This window comes from Buteo buteo, chromosome 20 (genome assembly GCF_964188355.1).
Source record: "Buteo buteo chromosome 20, bButBut1.hap1.1, whole genome shotgun sequence".
Taxonomy (NCBI): Eukaryota; Metazoa; Chordata; class Aves; order Accipitriformes; family Accipitridae; genus Buteo; species Buteo buteo.
In genome coordinates, this window is record NC_134190.1 from 15,202,771 (window position 1) to 15,214,933 (window position 12,163).

The 12,163-nt window shown below is 41.6% G+C and overlaps 1 protein-coding gene across 1 annotated transcript; it reads right to left on the reverse strand.

The window, feature by feature from the left end:
- Positions 1-597: 597 nt before the first annotated feature.
- Positions 598-8,433, reverse strand: LOC142042271 (ovalbumin-related protein X-like). Its single transcript, XM_075052028.1, has 7 exons — positions 8,266-8,433; positions 7,552-7,602; positions 6,055-6,183; positions 5,152-5,269; positions 3,093-3,235; positions 2,619-2,774; positions 598-999 (listed from the first exon to the last, which is right to left on the reverse strand). The coding sequence occupies exons 1-7, from the start codon at positions 8,431-8,433 to the stop codon at positions 598-600; spliced, it is 1,167 nt and encodes a 388-aa protein (XP_074908129.1).
- Positions 8,434-12,163: the final 3,730 nt, after the last annotated feature.

Here is a 12,163-nt window from a genome sequence, read left to right on the forward strand (position 1 = left end):
AATTAGGTGAGGAACTCATGGTGAGAGGCCAGTTCTGATGATAGTGGACATATACACCATTTCCCAGCAGCTAAGTAAAAAATATTAAAATTTACATAGGCACCAGACAATAACCTGCATAGCAGAATCTTATCCACAAGCATCTCCTCCAGACTGGAGATCTCAAAACCCATGTTTCAGGAACAACAACTTGGGTTTGTCAGCATGATGCGACCAGGTAATGGGATGAGCACAGCCCATGGTTTTGTGTGTAATGGACTCCAAAGTCTTGGAGTCATGCCTGCAACTTGTTCCTCTAGTGAAAATCACTTGGCCTCTTCCTGGCTGGTGGGTGCCTCTATTCTCTGTTGGCTCAGTCTTTGCTCAGCTCAAACAATCCTGAAACCAGTATGAGAAGGGAAAGGAGTAAACATGCTTGTTGCTGTTTCCTCACCTGCCGGTATGTCTATGCTATGGAAGCTTCCCAAATGGGCATTTCTTAGATTAGGCTTTCCACTTGGAGAAAATCTCGAAGAGATGAGATTAAACTACAATACTACATTAAAGGGGGTCTGTTTCTGAGGGGAAGGCAAGAACTATTTCCAGCATTTTCTTTCTTTAGGGGGAACAATATCTACCAAAGAAGAGGATGCTGTTGGTTGGATTGTGTTTGATCAAGAAAAGGAATGGGTGGTCAGCCCTAAACTCTTCAAACTCAGAGGATTGTTTGATGTCTCCCACCACACCCGCTGAGCCAGCCATCTCGGTGCCCTCTTCATTGACTTCCATGTATGCCTCATGGATGGCCTCAGATATCTTCAGGCTCTCTGCTGAAGAGATGCCAGACAGATTGGCCAAAGGGCTGAACAGGTCAGTCATACCCAAGGCCATTAAGACAGATGTAAGGTTATATTTTTGCTCAATCTTCATGCGCGGGAGGTACACTTTCACTCTCTTCTTTTCCATCACATTGGGACTGGTCCACTCCGTAAGTTTTTCAAAGCTGATTTTGCTCTCAAGCTGCAAAGAGAGGCAGGGAATGAAATGCCTGGGATGAGAATGCGACTTCTTCCTACCATTCATTTTAATCAAGGCTATCATAAAAAAACCAAACCAGAATGGTTCCTGATGTGCATCCTGTCAACATCCTTCTTGTAGTTTATTATTTGCCTGTCCAGTACTGCCTGTGTCACTGTCTTGTTATTCAGTTCCTTATCCACCTGCACATCGCCTTCTGTCCAACTAATCTTGTGTCTCATGAGGCACAACTCAACAGTTTCACAGCCTAGCAAATTAGTCAGCTTGTGAAAGAGATTGCAGAAAAAGGCCATGAAAATTTATCTACAGTCGATAGCACCTAACAAATGCAAACTCTTCTACATCTTTAATAGCTCTACTTTGTAACATAATCCCCCAAAATTGCTGAAATAAGAACAAGGGGTTATATATTGCAGGCTGCATCACTTTTTCTCTTTCCTTTGTATGGATAGGTAATTTATTAACGGTTTGATAACTTTATTTTAAATGATTGTCATTGCAATTATGATTTTTTCGCTACTTCATTCAGAAATCCTGCATGAAGAGAAGCCAGTCCACCTGACAGAAGCAAATTAAGGTTTTGAGTTTTGTTTGTGCCTTGCATCTATCCATTTTTATTTCCTCTTTGCTGTTGGCATCCTGCATTCACTCAGTTGTTTATCTTCATTTTCTTCCAAGACCAAGACAAAAGGTTCATTTAATTTTGCACAGCCAGTAGATTATATCTGTATACTTATCTCACCGCATATTGGTTCCACTTATCTCTATTTCTTTAAAGGACAAAACTGGGGTTTTTACTAGTTTTCTTGCATCTGGCAAAAAATGACTCAACCTGACTTAAAGCAATTTTGATGTTTTCTTTAAATTTCTATGCTGTTCTCATTTTCTGTCCTTGTATGTTCACTGATCCTTTCTGCTGTTGATGTTTATCCCATTAGACCCAAGCCTCTTCTGTTTTCTTTGTTTGATATGTAATTTCCAAATATCTTCCATGCATTGCCTTTCCATCTCTATATTTAAGACTCTCTGAAGTATTAACTGATAAAGTCTTATTGATCAGTTAGTTTAGCTTGATTGTTTCACCATTTCAAAATCAAGAATATTTTATTAAGAATATGCTTTATCTAACTTTGTTTTTCATTCCATGATGACATAATCAGAGCAATATTTGAAAGCAGCCCATTTATGATGTTTAATGAGGATTTTGTTTAAAAAAAATCATTAGTGATTCCTGCAAAGAATGCCTAATTCTCATCAGTTTTAGCAACATTTCCTCAACAGTTTCTATGGGGAGGGGGGTGGTCGTGAAACTACCTCTCAATGAAAAAAAAAAAAAATCTGCTCACACATACATCCTGTTCTGCACAGCTACAGCAGCACTACACTCCTTTACCTTTGTTTTATTAGATGGAGTCCAGGGCTCTCCTAAGAGGCCAGTCCCCACCTGAGCACCTGGTAGCACCTCGGCTGCTGTTGTGCTCCTGTCTGCCCAGCACAGCCATGGTGTGGCCAGCTGGGATGTAAATGGACAGCAAAAGGTCTGAGGGCAGCCAAGTCCCACTGAAGTGATAACGCTTCTGCTTCCCCTGCCAGGGCCATACCTGCTCCAGGCCAGAGACGTCATCAGGCAACAGCACCAACATGCTCAGCTCTCCGCTGGCGTACGGAAGCTCCAGGATCTTCATTTTCTCTGCTGCCACCGTTGCCACTTTGAAAGTACTGTTCTGACACATCATTTGCACAGGTCTGCTTTCTTGCTGCAAAAACAGAAACATGAGACGATGTGACTGGGGAGCCATTTTTTCTTTAGGCAGGCAAATGTACAAGCCCTTTGAAAGGGGCAGGACTTGATCTTCAAGCATGTTGCCTTTGAAGAAGAGCTGTGTCTCTGTTTTCCTCTCTTGTCTGCTAGTTTGCTCTGGTCAGACACAACTCTTGCAAACCTGACAGCGAGGGGCCCAACTAAGTCACCTGGCCAATGACCACAGCATGTTGCATGTGTAACAGCCAGGCTGCTGGCTGTGCAAGCCAACAGCCTGGCTTCCTGGCCAGGAGCTGTTTCTGTACCCTCCTACCTTTGTCATTCTGAAGGGAAATTCCTGAGTGTCCTTTTCTTTAAATGCAGTCTTCCATATCCCTTTGAAGTAAATGGCATTCACAAGGACCAGCACAGTATCGAGATCAACAGAGCCTGGTTCAAGGAAATCTTGGATCTGTCCTTTAAGGAAGAAACAGGGTAGAGAGGGGTAAGTTTCACAGCAGTGGTCTTGCATTTTAGAGGTCAAACAACATGCTGCTGCTTGACTTGACCTCCTCTTCAAAGGTTGTGATGGGTTGACCCTGGCTGGACGCCAGGTGCCCACCAAAGCCGTTCTATCACTCCCCCATCCTCAGCTGGACAAGGGAGAGAAAAATATAACAAAAACTTGCGGGTCGAGATAAGGACAGGAGAGATCATTCACTAATTACTGTCACGGGCAAAACAGACTCAGCTTAGGGAAAATTAGCTCAACTTATTACAAATCAGCCAGAGTAAGGTAATGAGAAATAAAACAAAATCTCAGAACACCTTCCCACCACCCCTCCCTTCTTCCCGGGCACAACTTCACTCCCGGATTTCTCCACCAAGCCCTCCCAGCGGCAAAAGGGGGACAGGGATGGGGTTTACGGTCATCACACGTTATTTTCTGCCACTTCACCTCCTGAGGGTGAGGGCTCATCACACTCTTCCCCCGCTCCAACGTGGGTTCCCACCCACAGGAGACAGTCCTCCACGAACGTCTCCAACGTGGGCCATTCCCACGGGCTGCAGTTCTTCACGAACTGCTCCAGCATGGGTCCCTTCCACAGTGTGCAGTCCTTCAGGAGCACACTGCTCCAGCGCGGGTCCCCCACGGGGTCACAAGTCCTGCCAGAAAACCTGCTCCACGGGCTCCTCTCTCCACAGATCCGCAGGTCCTGCCAGGAACCTGCTCCAGCGCAGGGTTCCCACGGGGTCACAGCCTCCTTTGGGTGCCCACCTGCTCCGGCGTGGGGTCCTCCACGGGCTGCAGGTGGAGATCTGCTCCGCCATGGACCTCCCTGGACTGCAGGGGGACAGCCTGCCTCACCAGGGTCTTCCCCACGGGCTGCAGGGGAATCTTTGCTCCGGCGCCTGGAGCATCTCCTCCCCCTCCTTCTTCACTGACCTTGGTGTCCGCAGGCTTGTTTCTCTTACATGTTCTCACTCCTCTCTCCGGCGGCTGTTTCTCCCTGTCCCAACTTTTTTTCCTTCTTAAAAATGTTATCACAGAGGCGTTACCACTATCACTGCTTGGCTCGGCCTTGGCCGGCGGCGGGTCTGTCTTAGAGCCGGCTGGTATGGGCTCTCTCTCTCTCAAACACAGGGGAAGCTTCCAGCAACTTCTTACAGAAGCCACCCCTGTAACCCCCCCCCCCCCCCCCCGCTACCAAAACCTTGCCACATAAAACCAATACAAAGGTCTGCATGTGGAATTCAGGTTCTTGAGGATGATTTAATACAGACTGACTGGCACCTGGCCAGACATTTCTCCAAGAAGACAGGTAGATTCTAGAGTGGTATACAACCCCGGGAATATTTCTAACCAGTGCTTTGAAAAAGATTTATATAGAAAAGAAGGAACCGGAGAGTGAAGCAGTGATATCTTCTGTTTCTCACTCTGTTTCTTTCTCACACTTCACTCCATTTTTATCTCCCACCTCAGCATGATAAATGTACATAAGCTCCTGAATCATTCCTTTCCCACCATCAGCCTAGTGCATGCATTACTTTCTCCCCTGGAAGCCCACTTCTTACCCATCCAGCACATCCTTGTAAAATTATGCCAGTACTCTAGAGAAGCTGGGACTAACCTTACGTGAGTTAAGCTCTCCAGACACAAAAAATGTGCATATAAAGTGTGCATATCCTGGCACCTCTGCCTTTGCCAGATATGTTTAAAACACATTGTCACTGCCACACAGGTGCCATAGAGTCATCCCTTTCCACAGGAAATATCCACTAATGGGGGGGACAGGAGGAGGAAATGTCTCCTCTAATATTTACTCTTTCCAGAAGTTGTTCAAATACAGTTGCAAGAGGGAAGTATATTTCAAAATCTTGTCTGACCTTACCATTTGTCTGATTTTCCACCCAGGAATTAATGAGCTGTCTGGCTTGATCTGATGCTGTTTTGAAGTTGACCATTTCCAGACCTGCTCTGTACAGTTTCTTCACACATTTTAAGTAGATCTGTAACGACAGCAATTGTAGCCACCAAACTAGTAATTTTTTAAAAACAGTATGAAGGTGAAATAAAATATGGCCAAAAGGATTTTTATAGTGATGCCATGGTTAGGCTGTTCTTATTGCTTTCTTCCTGGAAGAATCTGCTAAAACTGGGCCAGAAAAATTATTCTGATCCATGACATTTTCAGATCTGACATTTTTATTACTTGACCAGTTAAGAGTTATATATTAGAAATGTTTAAATATTTTCTGGAAGAAAGCCTGATCCAAAAACACTGTTTCAGGTTCATTTCAGAGTGTTTTATTATCATTATGTCAATTCCTTTTCTTTAAAGCATTTTTCCTTATTTTTAAAGACAGGAAGTTTCTTTGATTTAGAATATTTGTACCTTTTGTTTTGAAAATGTCAAATGAAAGATTTTGACACTTTCAAAAGTTGGTTTTGAGGTGAGGTTTCCAAGTGAAGAAATGTGCTGAGGTCAAATTATTTCCTGAAAAAACCCAAACAACCTATTAAAATGAAAAGGCCTTGGGGGAGCAAGCAGGGAGAGGGGAATTACATTACCAAATAGTTTTGTTTATTACTCCATTCATTTTTTAATAGGGCTATCTTTTTCCTGGAATTGTTTTCCATTCAGGGTATTGTCAGGGCTGTGGCAAAGGGAAAAGGCATGGAATTACACACCAGCGGAGACCACTGGATTAACAGATCACCTACTCTGGCCAGTCCTCCTAAACTACATGTTTATACAGGGTTTAGCAAGAAATCACTCTAATGTACAACTCACCGGTAGGATTGGACGTGTCTTTTCAGCATAGAGTCTGTTGGCAATATAGAGTGAATAATTGGCTTTTGGTGCAGTGATATCAGAAAGCAGTTCTTTAAACAGTATGTGGATATTCATAGACTTGCCACACTGAATTGTTGATAAGAAGATAAAAAGGTATAGCTGTTAGCTTATTTTACTAGGAAGAGAATTATTTATAAGGTACAAATAACATGGGAAAAGATGCATTTGGACATTTGCAAATGAACATGTACTACAGTCTGAAAGCTCCAACATAAGCAACTAAGGATGTACAATTACTTCATAGCATATGATGACACTCATTCTAGGTGATAACAAGCAGAAAACCTCAGTGATTAATCTGAAACCATATGGCTCAGGAGTGAGGTGACAAAAAGAAAAAGTCAGGTGTCAATGATTGCAATTGGCGAGTTGTCATAAATAGAGAGCCTCTAGTTCCCAGCTTCTGCTTGCATTTTCATGGCAGCTTACTGCTAAAGCTGCAGATGGGAGAAGAGTGCTAGGTGACAAGGGAGTCAGGAAATGTCTCATAATGTAGTGAAAAAATGGATCAAGCCCCCAGAAGAGTGTTCCAGATGACACAGGCTAATAGAGTATAAGAAAAATGCACAAAGTTAAACAGTGGCTGGGACTTCATTTTATGAGAAGGAGAATTCTGTTGAACTGCTCCTTTCTAAATGCTTAACCAGCCACTAAATGCTTTAGCTGATATTATGTTTATTTTTCTTTATTAAAACAAACAAACAAAATTAAAAAAACAAACACAGAAAAAAACCCCAAAACCAAAAAAGTGTTCTCATTCTTTGCAAGTCCCACCTTGTGCTTGTGGATCCCAAGTGGATCGGGACAGGCCAGGGAGCATGGCTTGTGTTATCTTTACAGAGGCAGCAGATTAACATGGAGGAAAGCACACAGGTGATATCAAGGTACCGGAACCCCTCATGGTGTTCTTGGGGTAGCAGTGGGAATCGGAGCCTGGAAACGTCCCTGTAGCTTTTGGAAGACTGTGGTTACTTTCCAGCCTTTGAGGCTTCTGGGCTTTTTTCTGCCAAAGCATCTTCCTGCCCCACTGTGAAGTCTCAGCTGCAAGTCTGACTGCTGCACCCTGGCTCCAGATGCTGAGCCCCTTTCAAGTGCTGTGCCCCAGTAGCACTTGCAGGTGTGCAGATGCTCATCTACTCAAGAAGGCAGCCTGGTGCCCAAAGCAACTCATCCTGTCCTGACACTTGTTCTGGTGCAACATGTGTAGCCTGTCTTCTTTTTCTGGTTTGGTTTTTTGTTGGTTGGTTGGTTGGTTTTGGTTGTTTGGTTTTTTTTTTTTTTTGGGGGGGGGGGGGTGTAACTTACATCTCCTAAATTAAGAGCATTAGCAAAAGGTTTGGGAAGGTGTTGAACCTACTTAAAGCACAGTCAGAATAGTCTATTCTCAGGAGAAAAAATGTGAAAGACAAAAAAATGTACCTTAGATTTCTGTACCTTGGTCTGAATAGTTCCTCCAAGTCCTGCAATTTTGTCAAAGTGAAGAACCTGCAATTGAAAGTAGCAACAGAAGAAATTAACTGCGTGAAGTCCACTGAGAGTCACTGATGTTTTTGTTAAAATTGTAGGTTTGGACTCACCAGGTCTGATTAGCACAAAGATGAACTGAGAAGTTTCATGTAATCTTTAAATCAGTTTTTTTTTTACTGCATGTGCTGCACTGAAAATTTGTGACTAACTATGATCCTCAGCTTAGATCTCTTCTTTTCCAGTTGATGGTACTCAGTCTATAAACCAGTTACAACCTTACTGTATTGTATCTATAACTGTGACTCTTGTTTGCTGAATGTTTCATCTTTTGTATATTACAGGTTGTCCTTTCCACCTGGAAAGAATCGGGTGTGTGAGATAATATAAACTGAAGCAAGAGACCTGCCTCAACCATTCTTCAAGACTGCTCTTTCTTAATGCAAGCCAAAGGCTGTTCTTGTCCTTCATGGGGAAAAGCAATGGTAAGTGAAAACTCAGCTCCAGATCCAAACCTCATGGTTTGGAATGCCATTCTTTTTCTAGGCAGCTTTGAATCCAGTGCCAAATGTGAGAATGTGACTTTCTCCCCTCAACTGGAGAAAGTCCCAAAGATGTAAATAGATAATCTGTTGCTGTGTTAAACGGGATCAAAAGGAGTTTGTATCCATTTATGTAACTTACCTTCTCCATCTGATACTCGGTGTTACCTCTTGCTCCCAGATAAACCATGGCCAAGGCTGCAATGATGCTCAGGGGTGAATAGAAGATGTTGTCATTGGCATGGTGGACTTTCAGGTCTTTGAATACATCAAAAGAAAATTCTGCATTTGCTGCACTGATGGAGCCCATTGTGAAATCAGCGTTATCTGAAGCAAACAGAAATATTACTGTATAGTGGTGATATGTAGCAGTTATTTTACTGTCAATAGTCAGGAAACTGCTAGTTCATTGCTGGTTTTGTGATGCTGAACTAATGAATGATGTGAAGCTTACAAATTCTGTGATCATTAGAAATATGGTAACTCCTGACCCATTTATCTCTGGATGCATGTTTGTTTTCTTCCAGCAAAATACTAGCTTATCATCAAGATAGTATTTTGTAGTTGCCTTTTAGGAAACAGATAGTTTCATTCATGCTTCAATATGGTAAATACAACACTGAATGGATGAGTTTCCCTATGGTCGTCCAGAGTACTCTGAATAATGATTGAGACAATGCAAGCTTCATATTTAATTTCTTCTGCGGTTGCTCTGGACCATGCTCTGGATCTTTAAATCAAATGTAGTCAACTCACTATACTCTTAGTGTATTTCTTACTGTTGCTTAGTACAACGAGTCACAAATTTGGAGGTTGCTTTGTTGTAGTTTATAGGCATAACAGCAGTAAGTTGCTCTGTAAACCCAGCCAGTTGCTTAGATTCTGAACTATAGATTTAAGGGGGTTCTTTCCTGTAGTCCCATTTCAGACATTTAATCTCTGCTGATGCTTTTTTGCTGAGAAAAAAACACAAGCATATATATCACAAATATGGGGTTTGGCAGTACACCTTGAAACAGGTGCTGCATTCATTCATTCAGATGCAATTCCTGTAGATGCAAATAAATGTGATATGTTAAGGACAGTCATTGAAACCTGCAGTCATTCTCTCTTTTGAATCTGAGGCCAAGGAAGTTGCATACTGTTCTTTTGTCTCTAAAACAGTTAAAGTTGGAGGAATAGCAGCATATCCATAGTTTGGAGCAGATGTGGTTGATTATGTGACCTGAGAGGCATCTGGTGCTAAAGCACAGACTTTGTGGATTGTCATACTGTACCTCACCTGTGTTCTCCAGAGAGTGAGATTGAGAAAAAAAGAAATGCCTTTATTCCCAAAATAACTATTAAAATTATAAAAGAACTGTTTTAATGTGACACCAGATTTTCAACAAAAAAGAGATATTTTTACTCAAAGCTATGGTGTACACACACTCATATTTTGCACACCTCAAAGTATTTGACAGTCAAACAGTATAAGCTATACTGATAAGCCAAGGTAAAATTACTGTATATGCTGTCTTTTTACATATCTATCTTATAATTACCTTAAAGTTCTTAAACAAAATATCACTTTTTTTTTCCATATTAAAGAATACAAATTAGAAATTATATTTTACTTGGAGAAATACTTACCCCACAAACTTCAAAGAGGCGTGTAATAATCCAGCTTGCCAGCTGAACCTAAACAGATTCTCTGAGCTCTTGGTGATATATATTGTACCATTGGAGACACTCCCACTGTTAGCCTTTAAGGAGTCATCTTTTGAGTCACTAACCTTTCGTCACAATCTTTTGATTCATTGCACTTTGAAACATTGAGTAGACCAATCTTAGACTGGTACTTTATCTGCAGCAAGACAACCTTTATTTATTGAAGTAAAACATAATTTAAAAAATTACTTATTTAAGCTTTTGCTGTAACTTATAAGGCTGTACCAAAGCAATTGTAGTTCAAGTCTAAAACTATGTCTCATGCAGTTCTTTTGAATTTACATATTAATGTGATTGGGCCATATTAGGTAACTAGAGCCAAATGAAAAACAAATGCAAAAAACTGAGGAAAAACAGTGTTACAAATATATCCAGTAACACGTAATACATTTTGAATAAACCTATCTGTAACATCAGATCAGGTGATTCTCACAGTCAAGTGAAGCTATAGAGCCCAAATTATTACAGGAAAATAAGCCCCAGTCACAGTGCAATGATCTGGGAGTGAGCAAACAGTTCCCACCACAGTCCATCATTAGTGAGCATCCATGGATATAGCTGAGGAAAGAGTCTTGTATTACCAGGGAGTGCAAAAAAGTGCATCAGTCCCTGAAATCCTAAGCTGTTTCTCTTCCCATCTATGAGGCACTGTAAGTACAGAAAGCACTGTAACACAGTACTCCCACCAAGCGTGAAGGGAAAAGTGGATACTGGGCTAGCTGCTGAAGGTCTGATATATATGCAACAACTCACTACAGAGTCTGTGCAGTGGAACAGAGGGAAGTTCCTCATGGACAGTGACCATCTGATGTTGCCAAAATAAGGCAATTCCAAGCAGAGCCAGCTGCAGGATGGTCATTCTTTTCAGAAGGTTTTGAAATGGATTTTTTCCATGTAAGAACAAAGCCAAAACTTTCTGTTTATTTTTCAAGACCAAAATAGTACTGAGAAGTGTTTTGATCTGCCAAAATGCAGAAGTATGTTCCTGAAGTCCAAGGACTGGTGTGGTTTATAGGTTGCACTTGTTAAAAGCACAGCCACATCTATTTCTGTACCTAGGTGAGACCCAAGTTTTTTACCTGAGGTGAAACTAAAGGATCTACGGCATACACATGGAGGAGGGGAGAAGGGCTCTGCAGAGAAAGCATGTTTTGCTAAAACTTTATTTTGATGAAAACATTTAGAGCAGCAGTATTGAGATGAATTAGAGGTCTGAGGGTGGGCATGGCAGAGGAAGAGATTTGAGGAACAGTCAGAAATTACATATTTGCTGGGCTGTAAGTCAGACCCCAGAGTATTCAGATATTCAGCAATGGATTTTAACCAGCCAGTAGGATTTAAATGATGATTGAGGGTCAACTTTTAATTTTCATTCTCCGCAGGTCATGGCAACAAGGCCCATGGTACACGCACAGGCCATTCTCATAGATCTTCCATACCTACCTTTTTACTATGGCAGGTGAATAAACTACAGAATCTGTCTGCAGGAACATTCATGGTCTGTTAGACAATCATAATGCACAATATCAAATATAATTCAATTGTAAAAAGCTATTACTCTTTATTGAATAATAGAGTTGATGAGCAGTAAAGAAACAAATCTGGCATCTGTAAAGGCCATAGGGGTGGATAATAGAAATCCCAAATTTGTACATATTAAGTCACAGAGCATACAGCAGTAGGTGCACCCTCTGTGAAAGGGAGCTACTTTACCCTTAACAGTGTGTTTTGTTTTGCTGAAATGTATGCATGAAATGTAGAGCCTGATAATTGGAGTGGCTTTCAGGTTCCCAACTCAGAATGAGCTTTTCATCTGAGAGTGTTATAGCAGTGATGAGGATGGGAAAAACTAAAGACAGTAAGCAGCTTTCCTCTCACCTTGTTCAATGTTCCTTATTCTGTGAACTGGGCTGCTGTAGCTTTTACTTTATTCTATCAAACCATTACTGCCTGAGAGCACAGGTTTTCTGTGGAAAGAGCTGTAGTGTGTCTTCTCTTATTCTCCCATTTTCACATATTCACATTAGTGTTCCAGCTACTGGCCAGCAGTTGCTTAAATATGCCTTTGGGTCTTCCATGAAGAGCTTTCCTGGGCACTCACACTCCTTTGTATGCTCTGGTTCAATGTGTTTGTCCTGTGTGGACATCTGTGAAGCATACACCTGAAGGGCATAACTGGCCCTGCACAGATGGCCAGCTCTTTGCCTAATGTCCAGTGCCTAAATTTAGCATGATGAATATTTAAAAATGGGAGATAGACAAAAATGTCACTTACATTTTTTAAAGGATTGCCATTGTCTTTACTTGCTATATTAGACTACTCCTCTGTC

Bases quoted from the DNA above. Each gene is read 5' to 3' on its own strand.
- LOC142042271 (XM_075052028.1), bottom strand. From the start codon at position 8,433: ATGGGCTCCATCAGTGCAGCAAATGCAGAATTTTCTTTTGATGTATTC. The intron at 5,270-6,054 runs GTGAGTTGTACA...CTGTCGTTACAG, and splicing joins AGACACGTCCAATCCTACCG to ATCTACTTAAAATGTGTGAA. The intron at 2,775-3,092 runs GTAGGAGGGTAC...CTGTTTTTGCAG, and splicing joins TTCCCTTCAGAATGACAAAG to CAAGAAAGCAGACCTGTGCA.